Source organism: Bos taurus, chromosome 16, assembly GCF_002263795.3.
Source record: "Bos taurus isolate L1 Dominette 01449 registration number 42190680 breed Hereford chromosome 16, ARS-UCD2.0, whole genome shotgun sequence".
Lineage (NCBI taxonomy): Eukaryota > Metazoa > Chordata > Mammalia > Artiodactyla > Bovidae > Bos > Bos taurus.
Window position 1 is genome coordinate 61,407,850 of NC_037343.1, and position 22,369 is coordinate 61,430,218.

The 22,369-nt window shown below is 50.1% G+C and overlaps 1 protein-coding gene across 1 annotated transcript in view; it reads left to right on the forward strand.

Moving 5' to 3' along the window:
* The first annotated feature begins 19,908 nt into the window (after positions 1-19,908).
* LHX4 (LIM homeobox 4) overlaps positions 19,909-22,369 on the forward strand; it is a 46,197-nt gene continuing 43,736 nt past the window's right edge. The window contains exon 1 of the mRNA NM_001192785.3: positions 19,909-19,984. Within this exon, the coding sequence (NP_001179714.1) occupies positions 19,909-19,984 (76 nt within the window). The remainder of the gene's footprint in view (positions 19,985-22,369) is intronic.

A 22,369-nucleotide genomic window follows, 5' to 3' on the forward strand; every position in this document is an offset into this window, starting at 1 on the left:
TTCTGTAAACATAAATATTACTATTTATTACTATCTTCATTAATATATATACATATTTAACAACATAATTATTAAATATAATTTAATGTAAATTATTAAATGTCATATATCCATATATATTAATAATGTAATTTATAACATTGTTACATATATGTGTTAATGTTTAGAAAAAGTCTAGAAGAATATACACCCAAGCTATAATCAGTACAGTTATATCTAGAAAGTGAGGTTGGGTGGACTTAAAACAGGGTTGGGACTAGACTGAGCAAGGGAGGTATATAGGGTGCAAAATTTAAGTGAAGTGAAGTCGCTCAGTCTTGTCCGACTCTTTGTGACCCCATGGACTGTAGCCTATCAGGCTCCTCCATCCATGGGATTTTCCAGGCAAGAGTGCTGGAGTGGATTGCCATTTCCTTCTCCAGGGGATCTTCCCAACCCAGGCATCGAACCCGAGTCTCCCGCATTGCAGGCAGACTTGCAGGCAGACGCTTTACCGTCTGAGCCACCAGGGAGAGTGAGCAAGGGAGGTATATAGGGTGCAAAATTTAAGGAGGCATTTATCAACAGGGTATCCCAGTAGGGCAGGTCAGCCTCTGAGAGTGAGTGCCTCCTTAAATTTGGTGCCCAGGTGCCTCCACCTGGAGCTGCCTCCACTCTAGCTCTGGCTCTGACTTAAATACTTAAGTTTGTTTTTGAATTTTTGCAATAAACATTTTTGAAAAGAAAAAATAGCAGGGAAAAGAAATAGAACTAAAGGATCTTCAAGATCTATCATAAATAAGAAAAGCATTAAAGCCCTATTAAAAATAATGAACCAAAGTATTAAAACCAAAAGAGAGATGCTCCTTCTATCTATCCTGTTGGCAAAAATGGAAGGGGAAAAAAAAAGATAGTGGTAGCTAGAGTGGGAGGAAATGAGATGCCTCTGTTATCTATTGCTGTATAACAAACCACTCCAAAGCTTAGCAATTTGAAACAGTAACAGTCATTCATTTTGATCATGAATCAGCACCTTGAACAGAGTTCAGCTGAAAACTGGCTCATCTCTGCTCCATGCAGTGTATCTGAGTGTGGTCCATCTGGCAAGTTGAGGCTGGCTGTCCCTCGGAAGCTCAGCTAGACAGTGGGTGGGAGGTCTCTGTTCCTCTCCACATGGAACTCTCTGCAGGCTTCTTGGGCTTCCTCACAGCATAGTAGCTGATCTCCAAGAGCAACCATCCAAAGAGAATAAAGTGGGAGTGCATGGCAGTTTTTTGTGCTGGCCTCAAAAGTCAAAAAGCATTACTTTGTTGGTTGAGGCAGATTTAAAGGCTTACCTGGGATGCAGCTACAAAGGCCTTCCCTGGTTCAAGAAGAGGAGTCCTAGATTCCACCCTTTGATGGGGTAGTGATAAAGTTCTAGAAACTATATGAGATGGAAGAGATTGTTGAGGTCACCTTAATACAATCTGCTTCAGAGCACTCTCAAACACTGATAGTGGTATTATGAACTGATATAAATTTTGGGAAATGTGTAATTTTTAATGTAATGTAACTGGTAATAAGTTTTAAAAGCTTTAAGAAAATATGTAACCTTTGATCCAACAATTCTACTTTTAGAATTTATCCTGGGAAAGTAATTGAGGATACATACTAAGATTTGCTATATAATGAATATTTATAATACCAAAATAACATAGACCTACAGTCTAAGTTAGGAAATTGATTAAATTCTGGTACATCATTACAATGAAATACAACGCAGCCAACAGAAATGCTTTGAATGTGTACTTTTTAACCTGAATATATTTCCACATCATATTGGTAAGTGAAAACATGAAGTTGCAACAATAGTATGATCTTATTTAAAAAAAAACAAAACACACATATACTTATGGATACTGGATGTAGATCTGGGATACACACACCAGAAAAATAGTGGTTAATAGTCAGTGGTGAAAAAAAAAAAAAAAAAGTCAGTGGTGGAATCATAGCTATTTATTTCTCTTTTTACCTATCTGTATTTTCTTATTTGCATTAAATAAATATGTATTACTTGTACAGTTGAAAACACTTTTAGCAGGCCAAGAATATGAACTGTCAATTCATAAAAGAAGAAATACAAAGATCAAAAAATATATGAAACAATTTTTCAATAATAAAGAAAGTGAGAGATTAATGTAGTATCTTTTCTATACATCATGCAACGATAAAACCTGATACTGGAAAGGTGATAATGTATGTTGGCAGAATATTTCTGAAAAAAAAAATCCATCTTAAAGATGTTTATACCCTTTGATTCAGTAATTACACTGCTCAAAATGTATCCTACATTTTGAAGGAAATAATCAGAGATACTAACCAAAACCCGGAACCTACCTACATGTTCACCATCAGAAGACCTGCCCCCATAGAGTACAGTACCCACAGGGCAACTGGGTTTCCCAGAGCTGTGGTTCCCACTTCTTCCTTTTGTGTTCCCTGTTTGGAGGCCAAGAGGCAGTTACCATTTATCATCACATTTGCACTGCTGATTTAGAAGAGGGCAATACTTCTCCACATCCATCTCTCTAACTCCACGAGTCACGTTTCAAGGAAAATGAAGAGAGCATTATCTGTGAAGAATGTTCCTATATATTTGATACTCAGCAGAGCATATCTCCATTTTAAAATGGAGCTAGCTTACTGTATTTCGGACCTCAGATGCCTACCCTGTGGGCATGTGAGTTGTGATCTGACTTTAGACTCAGCTGAGATCTCACTCCATCAGGAAAGCCCTCTGAGCCCCTCAATCCTGAGTCAGGCATGCCCACCCCATGAGATCGCTTGCCACCCAGCAGCATGGTCTCCTGGCTGTGGCCTCCTCCCCCATCTCCTCTGAGCTCCATGAGGACAGTCTTCCCCTCTTCCACTGCAGCGCCAGGACTTAACACAGTGCCTGGCCCATCACAGGTGGCCAGATGGCTTCTGAATCAATGGGCCTATATCCTGGGATCTGCATCTCTCAGAGCATGTTGTTCCTTTGTATCCCCCTTTCAGTGCCACTCAGTGCTTTGAGCCTCAAAGATGCTTAGGATAATGTTAGGATGAGTGGAAAACAAGACTGTAGTACATTATTAAGGCTGGTGTGCTGTGCTCAGTTGCTAAGTTGTGTCCAACTCTTGGTCTTCCCTGGTGGCTCAGTGGTAAAGAATCTGCCTGCATTGAGGAGACCTAGATATTATCCTTGGCTTGGGAAGATCCCCTGAAGAAGGAAATGGCAACCCACTCTAATATTCTTACCTGGGGAATCCCATGGACAGAGGAGCCTGGTGGGCCACAGTCCATAGGTTCACAAAGAGTCAGACAGAACTGAAGGGACTGAGCACGCATGCACACATATGTCCAACTCCACATGTGACCCCAAGGACTATAGCCCGCCAGGCTCCTCTGGCCATGGAATTCTTCAGGCAAGGATACTGGAGTGGGTTGCCATTTCCTTCTCCAGGGCATCTTCCTGACCCAGGGATTGAACCCACATCTCCCACGTCTCCTGCACTGGCAGGCGAGTTCTTTCCCACAGAGCCACATGGGGAGGTTGCCCACTGTGGTAAAAGGATATTTTAGAGTCAAGAGACCTGGGTTCAAATCCTCCTGCTGCTCCTCACCAGCCATATAACCTTGGCAAGTGCTTCTCTGAGCATGAGTTTCTTCATCTGTAAAGAAGGTAGCACAGGGCTAAAAGTGTATGTGACAGGGCTTGGCACATCATAGGGGTTCAGACATAGTCCAATGATCAATACCATCAGCCTTCCCTCCTAATCACGGCAGACTAGGGATTGGGAAGGGGGTGGACTCTAGAGACCCAAGCAACAAAGGAAAACCAGGTGGCCGACACCCCTGGCTGCTGGAAGCATCGGGCCCTGGGTGTTGGAACTGGCCTGGAGGCCTGGCCGCTCCCTCTGGCTGTGAAACAGCAGTGCCAGGGCCTGGCTACCACAGCAACTCAGGGTCATTCCTCCAAGACAGGAAACTCCGTGTTGTCAAAGTCTTCTCTCAGAGGCCAGTCTCATTCACGGCCAACCACAGGTCAGACCACAGGCAGTAGCCTGAACTGTGGGTGGTAAGATGGACAAATTACCCTGACGAGCTCCAATTTCCACTCTCCAGGAGCAGTTCCCCACAGGCGGTCGCAGAGCGGCAAGTGTTAAACGTGGCCTTCATGGCGGATTACCCACATAAAGGAAGCTGTCACCTCCAGGCGTCAGGGAGAGCCTGGGGCTAATTCTGCTTCTTCCTGGGAGAATTCCTCTCTGTGTGCAGCCTGTGGCCTGAGCAACCCTTCCTGTCACGGCTGCCCTGTTTCTGTGACGGAAAAGACTGAATCCATGCCGTGCACGTGTGTGTGTGCGTGTGCGTGTGAGAGCAGGCCACGGCCACACATGCTGCAGACTGGGAAACACATCTGACCCTCTTCTAGAAAGCTTTGGGCGGGTGTCTCCTGAAGGGCAGTGACATTCATAGCTAATAGGTATGCGGTGCCCTGCCCTCCAGGGCTGGAGTTCTAGAAGCTGAGGCCCATTATAAGTTCACTGTAAAGGGTTTCATTATAACTTGGCCCTGGGATGGCTGAGGTGCCCAGGAGCCCTGAGAAGTCCCCTCCTCTTCAGGAGGAACAGAGGTTCACAGAAAAGTTAGCATGAGGGGGCAGGGGTAGGGGAAAGAGGGGGAGCCCCAAGAGTGAGTAGGTGGGACGTGGCCTAAGCAGGAGTCTGAAGGAACAGTCTGTTGGTTGCAGCTTGATCCTGCAGACAGCAGGGGCTGGTGGGGTATTGCAGCAGGAGATGATACAATCTCGGGTATTTTTTAGCAAGATGTCTCTGGTGTGAGAGGTTCAGGCCTGAGGCCCGCCTTCTCAGCCAGTACATGTAAGACCTTGGTGTGGCTGCCCAGCTGTGCTCTGACCCTTGCCCACCCCGCCCCCCACCACAACTGCCTCTCTGGCCACCCTCATAAGCGCCCTCCACCCCAGGCTGGGCAGTAAGACTTGTGGGCGCCCCAAGTTTCAGGATCTCTCGGAGCGTTCCTGGCCCTCCTCACATACACCCCGTAATCAGGCTCTTCCTCCCCTGACCTCGGTAGGCCAGCAACATCTTTTCCTCTCTCATTGCTCCCATCGCATTGCTGAAGACACGTGTTGACGACACGGCCTCCTCCATCAGACTTGAACTCTGGGGAGGCAGGGGCTGAATTTTTTCCATCCCTGTATCTCCTTGTTGGTCACCCCGGCTGCTCAGCGAGTGCTGACGAATGAAAGCACGGCCTCCACTCGCACTGGTAAGGAAAACGCTTTCTGACTTTGCTAGCACCCAGCTTCTCTCTGTCCAGGCCAGTTCAGCTCTCTCTGCCCTGGCTGCACTCAGCACCCTAGGGAGAACAGAGATGCCGAAAAAGTATTTTGTTCTCAGAAGCACTGTGAGATTTGTCCACTGATAGACTCTTCCTGGTGAGGTTTTGGTACACAGTATCTCCAGCAGAGCTCACACACACAGGGGTCCCAAGCCCCCAAGTGCCATGCCTTCATGAAGCTTAGTCCCAGAACTGGTGCAGGGTCGCATCTGTTGTGTTCTGTTGGTTAAAGTAAGTCACGGGCCCAGCCCAGATTTGAGGAGCAGAGATGCCACAAAGGCACAGGTACTAGAGATGTTCATTCAGCATCCCTTGTGTGACACACGACCACATGACCCTTTCTGACTAATATAAACCCCACAGGTATACTCCACATGTGTGGTATGGTATGTGTGCGCTTTAAGGATGTGGTCACATAGGTGGCAGCCATATTTTTTCTTCTAAGTGGTAGGACAGATGTTAATCAGTAATACATTTTGCAGCAGGAAGAGAGTCCATCATGAACAGAACTCAAATTGGATTTTGTAGAGGTGAAAGGGCATTTTAAAGGGAGAATGAGGGAGTAGGGAGGGGAGGCTAACCGGGGCTTAGTACAGTCAGGGACGTGAGTGGCAGCTTATTTTTGAGAGCAATTCATTTTTGTGTTTTTTAGGAAATAGTCAACAATCTAAAATTCAGTTAAAAATCACAGCCCACTTTGAAAAAGCCAAGATTGAATTGTGAATTTTAGAGATCACCTCTCATCACTGTAGTTTAAATAAATGGTGAAAAAGCAAGTCACTCCAAATGGTAATTTTGTAACTATTTACAATAATTTAGGCTCTAACTATAAAGCATATGTAACACACACACTAGCAAAATTACACTTTCAACTAAACCTACTGAAAAGCAAAACTTGGTGGGAAGGGATCATCCTGGGCAGAACTACCTGGAGGTGGTCCTGGCTGCTTCTGAAGAGCCAGCCCGTGACACCTGCTGGGTCCATACAGAAACCCCCAGATGCCTGCCCCGCAGGGCCCACAGACTTAAGTCTACAGGGCAGGCAATGGGCTAGAAGTCCCCTCAGCTGCTTCCTGCCTGAGGATCTGGTCCTGTGATGCCTGAGGTGGCCTGAAAGGGGGGCCGGGACTTGGATAGAAGGGAAGCAACAGCATGCACCCTGGGTCTAGGGCAGCACCCTGAGGACCAGCGGGCGGGAACCCCCAGCCTCGTCCCAGCAAGCCGCGCTGATGCGGGAGACTCGCGTGGCTTTTCCTGTGTCTTGGGGTCTGGGCTGTTATCCCAGGCTTTCTTCTTCTAACTCTCATTACAGGGACCACGTGGTCCACATAATAAAGTCCAAACAGTGCCATGGGAGAGCAGGAAGTACATAAAGAGCCAGGGACGATTAGGGGTGAGAGGTAAGTGGGGCCCTGACAGCTGAGTTAGCTCGAGTCCCCAGCCGGTGACCACACTGATAACAGGCCCGGCAGCCTAACCAGGCCTGACAGGGCCACGCTGGCCACCCCGGGAGCAGCTGCTGCTGGGAGGGTGTGTTCCTCCAGGTCTCAGGCTGTAGCAGTGGATTACTTACAAACTCAGTTGCTCCTTCATCCCTTTATGTAACATACATTCCCAAAGACCCCATAATGTACAGGGTCCTACACTTGAAGCTGGAAGCATAATGGCAAACAAGACAGTTTCCTTACTGAGGGGCCTGAGGACTTGTTAACAACGTTTATTATCATTTCTGAGTCTCTGTGATGCCATGGATGGTAGCCCACCAGGCTCCTCTGTCTCTGGGATTCTCCAGGCAAGAATACTGGAGGGGTGGCCATGCCCTCCTCCAGGGGATCTTCCCAGCCCAGGGATCAAACCTGCATCTCTTACATCTCCTGCATTGGTAGGCGGGTTCTTTACCACTAGCGCCACCTGGGAAGCCCTGTTAAGGGCCAAATCCTGAGCACAGTGATTTCACTTGTAATCATGAGAGGCAAGTGTTCCTCTCTCCATTTTATTGCGGTTGAGTAACTGGCCCAAGCTCTCCAGCGCGGGGGCCGCTAGTGAATGAGATCGCCTTTGGAGAGCACAGCTAGTGAGAATCCAGTGCTCGAATGCCTTCTCAGAGCCCCCCAAGAGGATCGCAATGACCGAGTGGCTAGGACAACTGGGGGCACACAAGGAAGGGCAGGAATGTGTATTGTCAGGGGTGTTGTTGTCATGAAGATGCTGGAACCCCGGAAGGACTTGCCCTCTGTTGGCAGGTATTATTCTAACAGGTGCAGAAGGGCTGGGGGGAGGGTGTTCTCAGACAGCAGAGGTCTTGTCCACACTGGTTGGACCCTGGGGGCCTGGGAAGCCACCACAGGGAAGGTGCCCGGCCATCTGCAACACCAGCCAGCTCACAGGGCTCACTGGTACCTTCAGGGACTAAATCCTTGCCCTGACAATTGAGCAGCAGGTAGGGGTTGGCGGGGCTTACTGGAGCCCATCACTGGGCAAGAGTAGCTTTTTCAAGACAGACCCTGGGCTGGAGGACACGGGCAGAGCAGTGCTAGGCTTCTCCCTTCCTGCCGCAACAAACAGCGTGACTATCCTGCTCACAGCCTCGAGCAGGGGACATCCTGTACCCCACACAGCACACACTTCCCTTTCTGAACACCCCCGTTCCTGCCCTCCCGACAGAACACAAATTTCTTGCTACTTGGGCCAGTACAACCACCCCAGCAATATAAATACACAGTTTAACCCTTGGTGTAAAAGTCAAGCTCACTTGGGGCTGCGATTCTGTGTCCCCAGGGCCCTCGGGGGAGCCTTAGATATCTGAGTATGCAAGAGGAGGGTCACATTCACTATTCTAATCCCGGCCATGGTCGGGACGATGCGCCATTCACTGGTGTTCTCAGAACTCTACGTCGCGTGCACCGGTGCCTCTCCGTGTTCAGGAAACGGTGTACTGGCTCTCCTCGTGATACATTCCAGGTGCTTTTGTTAAGCAAACGAAATCATCTTACAGCCAGAAACTGAAGGAAATCAAGCAAAACTCTTTCAGTATAAAGGAGAGGAGGCGCCGTCTCTTTAAAGGGCTTACGGACAGCAGGATCTAGAGGCCAGTCAAGCTGGTTGAGTCAGGGCCCTATCCCACTGGTGGTAGGAAGGAGGGGGCTGGTAAGTGGGCCTCAGTCATGGGGCCTCAATCTAGACCTTTCTGCCGGAGCTCAGATACAGTGTGACCTATATTAACATACAACCAATAGCTAATAATAACCCTGAACATTTGTGAAACTCAGTATGTGCCTTTAGGCAGCACAACAGCCCCAGAGAGTACTTGTTATCATTATGCCCATTTTACAGTTGAATTTGTTTTTACCATTTACTAGTCCATGAATGTATCGTGTATCAGTGGACATATCTGCCACTTGTATTTCTCTGTATCTCCTCCCTGGTGCCAGATTCTGCCCATTCAAACCCCGCCTCCTGTCCATTCCTCACTTTTATTCCTGCCCTTTCACTCACCGGATACCCTTCTCTTCTCCCTTCCTCTCCCTCCTCGTCTTCTAGCCATCTGACCTCTGACCTCTCCCAGCCCCGCCCAGGCCTAATGCAGTCCAATCCCAGTTCTGTCCTCCGTGGCCTTGCCTGTCCTTGTTTTTGGCCTGTGTTCTAGAACAGCCAGGTGCACCCACTTAAAGAGCCCGGGGGCTGTGAGTGGTGAGGGAAGGGTCCTCTCAGGGTGAGCTGGGGAGCAGGGGTGGCTGGGCCCCCGGAGGCCACTGGCCTGGCTCCCGAGGGCGAGGGACAGAGCTCCCGGGCTCTGGGGTGGAGGTGCTGGGCCGAGCTAATCACCTAAATGGACGCAGGCTGCTGAGAGACAGGCTCTATTCCCTAATAGAATTTGCCCTCAAGTGCAATTTAATTTTCTCCGAGGCGGTCTCCAGCCCCTCTTCCCCTCCCCCAGACAGACCCTCACTTCCCCAGCTTCCAAGGGGGAGCAGAGCACCTTTTCTCGGAGAAAAGAGGAGAAGGGCCTCCCCTGGGCTCTGTCCTGATGGTCCGTCTGGCTGTCTGGCCTCCTCCTCTGGACCGGCTCGCACCCCGCCGGCCACGCCCCTCCCCCAGTTCCCACCCTGCCCAGGGTGCTGCTCCCCTCCCAGACACTCGCTGCCTTTCCCCTAGAGCCGCCTGCGCTCAGCGCTCAGCGAGAACAGCCGCTCCACGCTCCAGTCCTCACCACGAAGGCAGAGTCTTCCCCTGACCTCTGGTAAGTTCACATGCTTCGAGAATTCTCTTTGTCCTGCTTAGTGTCGGAGGCGTGGAGGGGAGGCAGGAGGCGGGAGTGGGATACGCGCAAGTGGGAGATGAGGACCCACGTGCACACTCTCGCCCTGGTGGAGGGGGCAGAAATGTGCTCAGAGCCCTGTGGTTTGGGGCAGAGCCCAGCGCCAAGCACCCTGGGGACCTTCCGGCCCACCACAGCCTCTTCCTCTCCCTGTGCTTTCCTTGGACTCCCAGATCTCAGACTGCAGTGCCCTGAAACCTGACTCTGGTCACTGGAAGTATTGGAAGACGTGGGTATCTGGGCTCTGAGGTGTCCTGCTAATTTCAGAGTGGATGAAGCGAGCATCTTTATAACAGAAGGTGCTGGCCACCTCTTTATCTAAGAGCCCCTCAGGCTAGGACAGGGGCTCAGGGAGGTTGGTGCAGGTTCCTACCTGGCCTGTGCCCAGGGTCTTGGGCCTCTCTCCCACCCTTCCCCTATTCCCCATCTACCCCTTCCAGCAGAGATGGGTGAAGCCCACAAAGAGAACCTTGGGGGAGGAAAGCTCAGGAAAGGGGCAGGACCCCCAAGATTAGCTGATGTGGCTTCAGGCGAGGCAGGAAGACTGGGGGCACAGATGGATCCCTGGATTCAGGCAATCCTGTGACCCTCCTTTTTTATCTGGCACGCCCTAGGGAGGGAACACTAGAATTCCTTTTTCTTTGCCGTCAAAGCCTTGAAAAGAGCAAAGGGTGGGGCCGAGGATGAGGGAGAATGGATGGGTGGCAGGTCAGGGTCAGCTGCAAGGGGGAGATGGCCATTCTTCAGGCACAGCCACCTGCTCAGCCTGCCGGTTCCCTCGTGCAGCTGGGGTCACCTCACAAGAGTGTGGGGCCAGCTCCCGTGGGGCTCCACTTGTGGGCATCCTCCCTGCTCATTCACAGCAAATGCTTATAAGACCCTTATTCTGTGCCAGAAACTGTGCTGAGTTGGGAAAAAAGGGACTGCTCTGGTGTGTGTGTGTAGCACAGGCAAGTCAAAATGCCCAGGAACAGCACTGTCCAACAGCAATATAAAAGCCAGCCACGTGAGTAATTTTAAGTTTTCTGATAGCGATGCTAATAGAAGAAAGAAGTGAAATGAATACTCGATTTTATTTAACCCCACATATCCAAAAGACTGGGCTTCCCTGATGGCTTAGTGAGTAAAGATTTTGCCTGCAATGCAGGAGATGCAGGTTTGATCCCTGGTTTGGGAAGATCCTGTGGAGAAAGAAAGGGCAACCCACTCCAGTATTCTTGCCTGAAGACTCCCATGAACAGAGGAACCTGGTGAGCTGCAGTTAAGGGAGTTGCACAGTTGCACACGACTGAGCAACTAAACACAACACACATCCAAAAGACCCATCATTTCTACACGTAATAAAAGCTTCTAAAATCTTAATGAGATACTTTACACTCTTTTTCGTATGAAGTCTTAGAAATGCAACATGTAATCGACATTTACAGCGTGTTTGGTTTGCGGCTGGCCACGTCTTTCAGCAGCCACATGTGCTAATGGCTTCTGTATTGGGCAGCACTGCCCTAAAGCACTCATACACACCGTGGGGTCCAGGGGCCAGCAGCACTGGCATCTCTTGGCAACTTGTTAGAAATGCAGAATGTCTTGTCCCAGACTTGCTGAATCAGAATCTGTATTCAAACAAAATGCCCAGGTGATTGATGCTTATTGTAAATCCAAGGACCCTGGGTGTGTAGGGGAAGCAGGGTAGAATGAATTTTATAGAGCATTTGCTTTAGGGGCTTTTCGTATTGGATCTCAACCCCTTATCAGGGGGAATGATCTGAGTATTATCACTCCTGCTAACACAGGAAAACAGAGGCTGGGAAAGTTCAACTTCTCTCAGCCACAGAGCTCAGATGTAGAGTAGACCCAGGGTTTATGTCTTCTATGGAATGCTTCCTTGGTGAGGTCTGGGGGAAATCCTTTACCCCTCAAAGTTCTTAGTATTTCTTCCTTGGTCATCAAAAATGGCTTCCGTGGGCCTTCCCTGGTGGTCCAGCAACTAAGACTCCGTGCTCCCTAAGCAGGGGGCCTGGTTCGATCCCTGTGCAGGGAACTAGATCCCATATTCCACAACTAAGACCCTGAGCAAACAAATAAATAAAAAACAAATATTTTTTCAAAAAGTGGCCATGGTCACAGTATGATTGCTCCCTCCACTGAAGCATGTGAAAAAACAGGCCCCTTCCCAGTGAACGTGGGCCGTGAAAAGATGATCAAGCGGTGAGAGAAGTAAACAGTGGCATGTTCTTCGTCCTCAGACACTCACACTGGCATTTGTGGGGGACTTTCCGTGTGCCAGCCCCTGCGCTGATGGTGGAGCCCTTCTGCGACAATACCGGCTGGGCGAGAACAAGCACTGTCCACATACCAGGCAGTGAGTGGAGGCTCAGAGGGCGTCCCCCTGTAGCAGGCAGCAACACTGAGGTTCATGTGGTTCCAGGGTGGGCAGTGTCTGACCCCCCTGCCTCACGACTTCTCACACGAACCCCACCCCCACCCCAACCTTTCTCCTGTCGCCTCTGCCCACATCTAGCACATTCACATTTTTTTGGTTGTAAGTCAGTTCCTGAGAGGAAACTGCTGAGTTAAGCTCCTCCAGTAAAAACCTTTCGCCAAGATGATGACGGGGTTGTTTTATAGATTAGCCTTGACACCTGCAGCTATTTCCAAATGGAGCCAGGCAGGACTTCCACCCCTCCCCCTCCTGCTCCCCATTTACAACCTCCTCCCTAGAAGCTGAGACAACAGAGCATCAGGTTAGAGGCTCTGGGACTGGGCCCTGGTACGTAGAGCAGGCAGCCCCATCTTTCTGCGCTGTTATTGGTAAAGTCAGATTACGATTGGCCCTACCTACCTTGTGAGGCTTAAGTGAGAAAAGATGTGGAAAGGCTGCTGCTGCTGCTAAGTCACTTCAGTTGTGTCCGACTCTGTGTGACCCCAGAGACGGCAGCCCACCAGGCTCCCCCGTCCCTGGGATTCTCCAGGCAAGAACACTGGAGTGGGTTGCCATTTCCTTCTCCAATGCATGAAAGTGAAAAGTGAAAGTGAAGTCACTCAGTCGTGTCCGACTCTTAGCGACCCCATGGACTGCAGCCTACCAGGCTCCTCCGCCCATGGGATTTTCCAGGCAAGAGTACTGGAGTGGGGTGCCATCGCCTTCTCCAGGAAAGGCTCCTAACCAACCACAAAGCACTGTGAGATGGAGGTCACTGGATCATTCTCGGATTCAGGATGCCTCTGGGTCCTGGAGACTGAAGAGGGACAGAGGGAAGGGAGACAGGGTGTCGGCTGTGTGCAACCTCTGGAGTTCAAGTTCTTTTTGTAAATGAACTTGGGTATTAGGTCAACATTAAAAACAAAGGTCAAGAGAGAAGGATTACAAGTTGTGTGGGCAGATCAGCTTCCGAAGAGAAGATACAGAATCAGGTATCTCAGTGTGCTGTGGAGAGGCTGTTTGGGAAAGCAGGCAGAAGGCACACAGCCCAGTTATTGGTGAAGACTGTGGGTCACCTTATTAACAACCATCACAGACACTTGAGTGCCTTCTGTGCATTGAGCACTGGGTTCTGGAGTTTATATGCATTATCTCTAGTCCAACAAGCACCCTAAAATGTAGACACCCATATTACAGATGAGAAGGGAAGCTAGTAAGGTTAAGTAACTTGCCCTAGGTGTCAGGTGAGCCCTGATGGTCTGACCCATTGCACCAGAGGCTCTTTTCAGGGATCCCTTCTCCCAGCCACCACCCAGCTGTACCTTCCTGCCCCCTTTGCTCGGTACAAAAGCTGCCTGTTTCCTTAATGGAGTGACAACTTATCATAATATAGTTAAAATTTCACCCAAGGAGTAATTTAGGTACCTTTACCTCAGCTTGTGACCTACTGTTGTGTAAGAGTAGGTTTCCACCTCCAAAGAGGAAAGAAAACAAACAATAAGGGGAAAGAAAACAAAAGCCCATGATCATGGGTCTCCCTCCCAACTAACAGTTTCAGGAAAGAAGAGCTCCCAAGTTCTAGTCTTTACTTGAAAGCATTCCAAAGAGTTTCTTGTCTCTTAGTTTCTCCCGTAAATACCAAACAAGAAAAAGTAAAACAGGCAAAATGCTATAGAGGGGATACAATAATGATGCAGCTTCCTAGTTGCTTCAGGTGACCATCTATGATGAGAGCACTACCATTATTTAGCCACTGAGAAGGCAAAGTAAGGGACCTGCCAAAGGTTACCCCAGTTAGGATGTACACAGTTGGGATTTGAATTCAGGTACTCTGAGCGCAGAACCCAGATGTTTCTAACCCAGGCTCTGACTCCCTCCCAGCACAAGGAAGGCAGATACACCTGGGGAACTTAGCTGACACTATTCCACAGGTGTGCTGGGAATCATGGAGCAAGGTAATCTGTCTGCACTTGGCACTCTGGGTCATTGTCTTCCAGGGCCTACCAAGATGCTGGCATTCACTGGCTATTTAGTGAATGCATAAATTAAGAAATAATCTAAAATATCCTAGATTTTTTTTTATAGGAAGTAAAAAGAAAAAAACTCTGAGATTAGAATGAAACCAAATTCCTCAATTCATTCCCCTGCTCTCCATACACATAGGCCATGGGGTGTTATGGCTGCACAGGTGGATCTCAGAAGACTTGGCCTTGCTCGGTGATGTATCCTGTTCTACCACCAGGCTATGCCCAGGGGCCTTCAAATAAAAGTTACTTCATGGTGCTGGCAGAAATAGAGCCAGACTACCTATGACCATAACCTGGCCCCACTGCTTACTATCTATGTAGCCTTGGCCTCATCACTTGACCACTCTGTGCTGACTCAGTTTTCTCAACTGTAAAATGGGGATAATAACAGTTCCTGCCTCAGTGGATTTTTTGAGGGTTAAATGAGTTAATATATACAGAACACTTAGAGTAGTGCTGGTGATATGAGTGTTAGCTATTGTCAATTTCCTTCTTCCTCTAAGGATCCCTGTGCCCTTTACTTATTCTGTTTCGCAGCTACTTACTGACTTATAATCTCATTTTGAGAGTTAGATGTCCAAGTACAGGACCATCTCTTTTCCATGTCCCTTAAATTCCTGTGTCAAGGACACAGGGCAGGTTTAAGATGAGCAACAACTGATCAGCATCCCTGGGGGGAGAGATCCCTGGAAGATTCTGGGAAGAGGAGGAGACAAATGACAAAGTGGTGGGCTCATAAAAGAGGCCTGTGACAAATGACTGGGAGGACTGGGTGGACAGATGGAGAAGAGCAAAGGCCCCTGTCCTTTTATTGGAGAACTCCTTGTGGCTCCCTGAACAAGACAGTGGCTCCCTAGGGGCTGGGCTAAGGGTTGGTCTCCCTGGTTTTCTCTGCTGGGATGAGTAATATGGACCAGGGCAGAGGGTCTATATCAATCTAGCCCAGCAGAAAAATGAATGAAAATTGAATTCCCCAAGGAGAATTGGGGAGCTGTTATCCAGACAGAGATAAATCAAAGGATGCCACAGAGACAGGGAGAGCAGGTTTCCAACAGCAGGAGAATAATTAAGGAAACAGTTTCGAAATGCAAATGATAAAAGAGGGTTTGAGAGGAATAAGGACAAGGAGGAGATGATTGGAGATGGGGTGACACGGAGCAGAGGCAGTGAATTGTCCCTCAGCGGGAAAAGAGACGGGGCTTCAGGATTCCTGGCGTCTTGAGGGTGAACTCCCCCACCCTGTGAAGTTCCTAAAATGCAAGGGTTAGAAGACACACAAGTCTGCTGTGCCCGGTGGAAAGAGCACCAGATTGGGAGTCAAAGGCTGGATTTAATTTCCAGTTGACTCTGTAACTTATTAGCAGTGTGACCTTATGCAAACCACTTAACTTCTCCGTTTCCTGATAGTCATACCCAAGCCCTGGCATGATGATGAAGATCAAATGAGATAAAATATGTGGAGAAACTTTGTAAAATGTAAAGTGCTAGACAAATGCAAGCTTTAATCATTTTCTTAAATTGAGTTTCTGGAGAGTCTTCTCTCAGAATTGGATCCACTGACATGTTGGGTTTGGTTCCCAGAAATGTAATATGTAAATGTCCAGAAAGTACTGGATACTCTTCCTGACTATTGACCGACTGCCCTGACAGAACTTTAAACCTGGGAAAGCCACATGGCCACCAGCCATGAGTGGTGGCTGGTACCCACCCTCCTACTGGGTATAGCTGAAAGGCACAGGTCTGAGGAGGCTCTGAGAACCGTTGCTCCTGGGACGTCACCTGCCAGCTGTGGACAGCCTTCAGTGGGAAAAGCCCTGAGTTAGCTCAGAGGTTTAAGTCCAAACACCTGGATGGTTTTCCTGGGCTATTCCAGTAGAGACTGTCTGCTCTTTCTGGGAACCAGTCCTTCTTCCATTCTGTGGGGGGTTGGGGCGGGGAGACTAGCTTAGCCCATTATCCTCGGTGTTTTCACCCTCCAATGCCACTTATGAAATTGTTGTGAATAATAGATGGAATTACACAGGTAGAAGTTCTTACCTTGGTGCCAGGCACAGTTTTACACTTTCAGTAAATATTGGTTATTATTATTACCACCATAGGTTATTATGTTGATGTTATTATTGTTGCTATCTGTAGTGGCAGGCACTAAAAGGTACATTTAAGGGAAGCTTTTTCTTTTTTAAACTGGAGATTCATTATTAGATGGGAAAGGTAAGGGCCCAGGAGGAAACTGAAATACCTTGGCAGATGTAGGTGTTAGTGGAAGACCTCAGGGAATGGGATTCAGCTCATACCAGTAGACAAATACCTCTAGAGAAGTATAGGAATGCAAAAAGGGTATTTATTAGTGGAGCTGCTTTGTGGGTACCTACAGAGGGATGTTGGGGGAACTGCTGCTCACAAGTCAAGAATTGACAGCAGAATGGGTCTCCCAGGGCTCTTCTGCCATTGGGTAGAGTTGAAAGTGGCATCCCCTAAACCAGCCCTGGGCACAGGAGAGTCCCCACCACAGTAATGCTGCCCCAAACCCAGTGACAGGCTAAAGACATGCAGTGAGAAGAGGGCAGGACCCAGGCAGGTTCATTCAAGGGGAGCAGGAGCTGCAGAGAGCATTTAAAAAATATAATATTAAATCATAGAAGTAATTATGCATATGCTTCACATTTCACTGCAGATAAATATTTTATCTTTCACTAATATTACTGAAAACATATATCAACTTTACAGGAAATCTGGAAAAGAAAAAATTCCGTAAAACACATCTCCCTAATATACTTTTTTTCTGTAATACACATCTGAATAGCATTCTGATATATTTTCTTCCAGTTTTTCCCCAAAGTTTTTGAAAAACAACTTCTATTAGTATTTTTTCTGCTTTATAAAATAGTGTGTTCATTGAGGAAACTGAAAAGAGCAAAAAGAAAATAAAAATTGTAATGTACAGATAACCACTTTCGTATTTTAGCATATATTTCTATCTATGCTTGTTTAAAAAATATCCTAAAGTCCATACTGCTTCACATTCTTATTTTTCCCTCACCTCCTAATAAATCTGGAGCACTTTTCTACATTATTAAATATCCTGTTGTATTTTCAAATGACTATAATATTCCATTTATATACTCTAATAATCCCCTATTGTTGGATATGTAGGTTATCCTCTTTAACTGTTATAAACATATATCATTATAGATATTATTCTTGATTATTTTGTGTGGACAAATTTTCATATGTATGAGGTCAAATCCATCACACTGTTAGGCTATAAAAGATATTGTCAAAATGCCCTCAGAAGACATTGTTCCTTTTTCCATACCCACCAGGAAACTGTTTTCTAATTTTCCCACACACCCTAGCCAACAATGGGATTACCACTGCTTTTATCTTTGACTAATATTTTTACATACTTATACAATATTGCATCCTGCTTTAAAAATTTTTAGTATTTCACAAGCATTTCCATGTTGCTAGGTTTCATAGTTACTTTCAATAATTGTATAACATTATTTTTATTTTATTGAATATTTAGGTTGTTTAAGCATCTTCTTGTCTGAAACTTTTTTCAGATTTTATTATTTCCGTAGAATAGACACTCAAAAGTGGAAAGACATGAGCTAAAGAGTATGAATAGTTTATGGACTTGATACATATTGCCCAATTGCTTTTCAAACGAATTTAAGAGCTTATAAACACCTTAGCAATGTTTGTGAAACAGTCTCCAAGTACCTTCAACAGGGGTGAATTTTCCGATTCCTCCTCCCCTTTTTCACTGAACAGACAGAAAGAGGTATATGTACAAGATGTTTTGTTTTGCTTTTCTTTAATTCTTAATGAGGCTGGCATTTCCTTGTGATTGTTTGCTGGCAAAAGTTTTCGTAGAAAACATTTTGGTAAACACTGAGAATGTCACCTGGTTCTTGGCTTCTTGGGCACTGGAATTGCCTCCCAGGTAGGCAGGGCAAGAGACGATGCCAACCCAGCACCAGGACACACAGAAGTCACTGTGACTTCATTGAAAACAAATTCTAAGCGCTGACAGCCATGCCAGGCTCGCCCACTGTCATGCTTGTCCCTCACCAGTCCTGGTATCCCCTCTTTGTGAACAATCCCCTCTTTGGAGAAAAGGCTGGATGGTTGGAGAGAGAGCACCCAGTTCCCCTTCCCATCAGAGCCAGACCCCACTAAGCAGGGACCACACATCTGTCTGTGTCTCCGGAACGAAATTCAGGGTGGCGGTGTTGCGAGGACTGGGATCCGGAGAGTTGCCTATTAGGATAGGATCCTAGGATTCGGAGAGGGTCCTATTGCAGGGGGATGGGCTTCTCGCGCCTGCAGTCAGGCGGCGTCGAGAATCTGATGAAGCACTCGGCGGAGACCCGTCCCACCGATGGGCCTTCTGTTTTATTTCCTCCAGGACCTCGCGCGGAGAATTGGTGTTTGTGTGCGTCTTGTAAATACCATAAGCCACACGCGCGCCCTCGCTCGTTAGCCCCGGCGGTGGGTGTGCGCGGTGCCGTCCCGCACGCACGAGGTGGGGAATTGTTCAAAACACCCGCGGTTGCAGTGGGTGAGGCAGGGCGGTCTCGAAGGACTGAGGGCAGGACGAGCGGGTCGGACGCAGGCAGAACGGCCGGGACGGGGCGGCAGAGGACCGAAGAGTCCACTGGGAGCCGCAGGCCGCGGTGTGCGGGGGCGCGCACCGGGGGCCCGCGCCCCGCTACCTCCGCGCGCAGTCCCTGGCGGCCCTCCACCACCGGCCGCCGCCCGCTGCGTGACTCGCGCGCTCCGGGTTGAGTACGGGCTGTCCCTGGCCCGGCCTCAGCTAGACGCGGGGGAGAGAGAGCAAGGGCTGGGAAGCGCCGGCGGGAAAGGAGTTGGCCGGAGGAGAAGAGGAGGCCGAGGACGAGGAGGATGGAGTCATCTAGTTACGGAGCGCGCTCGATCATCAGGCCGGGAGAAGCCCGGGACCGAGAGCGCGCGACGGAAGACCCCCGCCGAGCGGCCCGGCCTCCGGAGCGCCTGCCCCGCCCTTTGGTTCGAACGGAGGAGCGGAAGAGGACAACAGCCGCCCGCTGGGGCCGGGACCCCCTCCACCTCGGGGGAACCCACGGAACCCTCGAAGGCCCGGACACCGCCGTCCGGGACACCTGCTGCCGCGGCCGAGCTAACCGCAGTATTTATACCCGGGGCGCGAGCGCGCACCGCGGGCAGCGGGTGGGGGAAGGCCAGTGAGGCCCCGCCCCGCTCCATGCAGTCCCGCCCTCCTGCCTGGCCGGACTCCCTCGGGGCGCTGGGACCCCCACTCCGGCCTGGGTTCGCCGCTTGCTGCCCGGTGGGGGGCTTGGCTGAAGGGCGGGCCTGCCTGCGGAAAGCGACGTCACGGCCGTTCCTGCAGTGTGAATGAATCAAAATGCCTGGGTGACCGCGGCCTCCCCAGCGGCCGGCACGCCAAGGGTGGAGGGGGAGGGGGAGGGAAGCGGGCGGGGGAGGGAGGAGGGGAAAAAAAAGCCAGAGCTGCAGCAACAGCGTCTCCTCAACCCGGGATGTGCACCAACCCGGGAGAGGGAGATCAAAGGGATTTGAAACAGACCGGGGACTGGCAGGGGGAGGGGGCCAGGCAGCCTGTGGAATCCTGCTGGAGAAACGGAGGGTCCGCTTCCACCGTGACTTCGGCGGTCTGGTTGGGTGTTTTTTTTATTATTATTATTTTCCAATTTCTGAATCCAGCTTGAGCGAGAGATCTCCGTAGACTGCGACTCGCTGGCTCTCGCTCGGAGATGATGCAGAGCGCAGCTGTCCCCGCGGAGGGGGCTGTCAAGGGGCTCCCGGAGATGCTTGGTGTGCCGATGCAACGTAAGACACCCCCCTTTCTCGCTGATTTAATTTGGTAGCCAGACAGCCAGCAGCTTGGGCCGGTTTGGGGCGGGCCGGACGCTGCGCGTAGCCTGGACTGGAGGGGACGGGCGGGGCGAGGGGCCGACGGCCGGGGCGCAGAGGCGGTCGCAGGGCAGGGGCACCGGGCAGAGTGCGTGTGAAGGGTCTGGCCCTCGGCCCTAGGGGCCGAAAGTGAACGCCTCCGGGATAGTGCTCAAGGCGAACCGAGGGATACCGAACCCCGCATCCCCAGCCCGTGGCTTTTCTAGGAGCGTTGGGGAGAGTGTTGTTTGGGGACGCCAGGGGAACAGGCTGCAAGCCAGGCCAGAGCCCTGGGGTGGTCCCCCCAAATCACTCCCCCGGGGGGGGCGGGGAGGGCTACAGTCAAAGCTCGCAGTATCGCTAGTGCAACTTCACCCCAGCTGGCGGAAAGTTGGAGAGCGCGTCCCCCGGCCCCGGGGCTGGCGGCACAGAAGCCCAGGCCCACTCTCTGTCCCCGCGCGCAGGGTGTGCGCGCCTGGTGCGTCCCCAGCCACTGCTGCCCGCAGCGCCCGCCGCCTGCGCCGCCGAGACTGCCAGCTCCCAGTGAGGAAATCTACTCGCCATATTCTAGCAAGCCGAGGAATGAAGGGAGGGGGAGCACCAGGACGAAGTTCTGAACTCGGGGTACATCCTTGGCGCACGAGAGGGCAGGTTTCGGGATGGCTTGGACTCGGAAGGGAAGAGATTAGAGCGTAAGGGCGCTTTGCTCGCCCGCTCGCTTGTCTTTCCTGTGCCCGAAATTAGGAAGGTGGCCGAAGCTCAGAGCCTGTTTATCTTCAGGTGTGTGTGTGTGTGAGAGTACGTGTGTGCGCGCGCGCGCAGGGATTTTCCAGGTGGGAATCTGTTTCTGACCCTCACTCGCGAAGGGTGAGTCTTCGGTGGAAAATCTGTGCAGAGGCCAGAGCAGGTCCCGTGGCGTCGCGCGCGCGTGGCGGGCGCCGCGCGAGCCCTGCCCCGCGGGCTCTTAGGTTCCGCGGAACGCCTCTGGGCTTGGGAGAGAGAAGAAGGGCTTCCTCCCTCTAGTAGCCGAAGGGTTTCCGCCTGCGACTTCTTCCATGGAGCGGTAGCTACATCCTTGAGGTTTAAGTAAGGGCCGGCTCATCCACGGATGGTACCTACCTACGAACTAGGATGCACGAGCGCGCCCTCCTGCGCCCCGGCTCTCCATGACAAGGTTTCTGCCCCAGCAATACCTCAAAGGTAGGCTGGCGAGTGTTCCCCGACTCCGCGACTTCCTAAGAAGTTTGTGAGAAGGGACTAGAAGAGGATAGCTTCACTCAAGTTATTTAGGTTGTTCCTTGACTATCCTACAGTTATCTTTTGTGTCTTTTTCGGTCAGTTATTGACAATTCTAAGTCTGCGCTGTGCCTTCGAGAGTTTACTGCTAAATGTGTCTGTAGAAGGTGTTGGGGGCTCACTGACTCCTTACTCCCCTCATCCACCAAGGGCGGGGAGGGAGGGGGTTGTCAGCCCCTCGCACACACACTCACAAACCCTGTCAAATGTGCTCCGGCTTAAGCTGATTGTCACTCTGTGCAAGTGAGGGGAGCAGTGTGAGAGTGGACGAAGGTGTGTGTTTCTCGGGTCCCTTTACTGTGATTTAATAGTTGTGGTCCATAGGTGGCCTGTGTTAGGACTGCAACATAACACAGTGGGTTTCGCTCTGACAGCCTTTCTTTGGATGCCTCGCACACACTCTCAGATGGTCTCACTTTTTGTTTTTCTTACTCAGAGACAAGTTTGATTCCATCATCAGGAACTCGATTTCCTAAAATGCCTAGAACTCACCCTCAGAGCAACAGTTCGCCAGGGCTCAGCGTCTGGGTTCGAAGTGTGGAAAACTTAAGGAGGTAGAGAAGGGGACTCTCATTCCAGGGTGGTCCAGCAAGGCAAGGCTGAACCCGGAGAGGGTGGTCTGTCCTTCCTTTTGTCTTGCCCTGGTTCTGTGGCCTGGGTTGGAGGCGGCACTGGCCAAAATTGAGGGCACCAATCCCTTTGGGGATTGGGATCAGTTTTTTTTTTCTTTTGGGGATGTGTGTGGATTGTTCCCTCACCAACTGCAGCAGATCTGTCTTCTGGCTATTAAGCTGCTGGTGCTGGGAACTGGGGGTGGAGGGGAGGAGGGGGGCTGGCCCCCTCTGGCATATTTATCCAGCCATTCTCTTTCTTGGGATGTACGACCCAGTAGCCTAAGGATTCCATGTAGAAGTGGACATGCCCTTGGGCCTCAGGGAGGGAGAGGGGTAATCCTGGGATGTGGGTGTTTAAACCTGGTGTGGGGGTGGGGGTGGGGAGCAGAGAATAGAAGAGCTCTCCAACAGC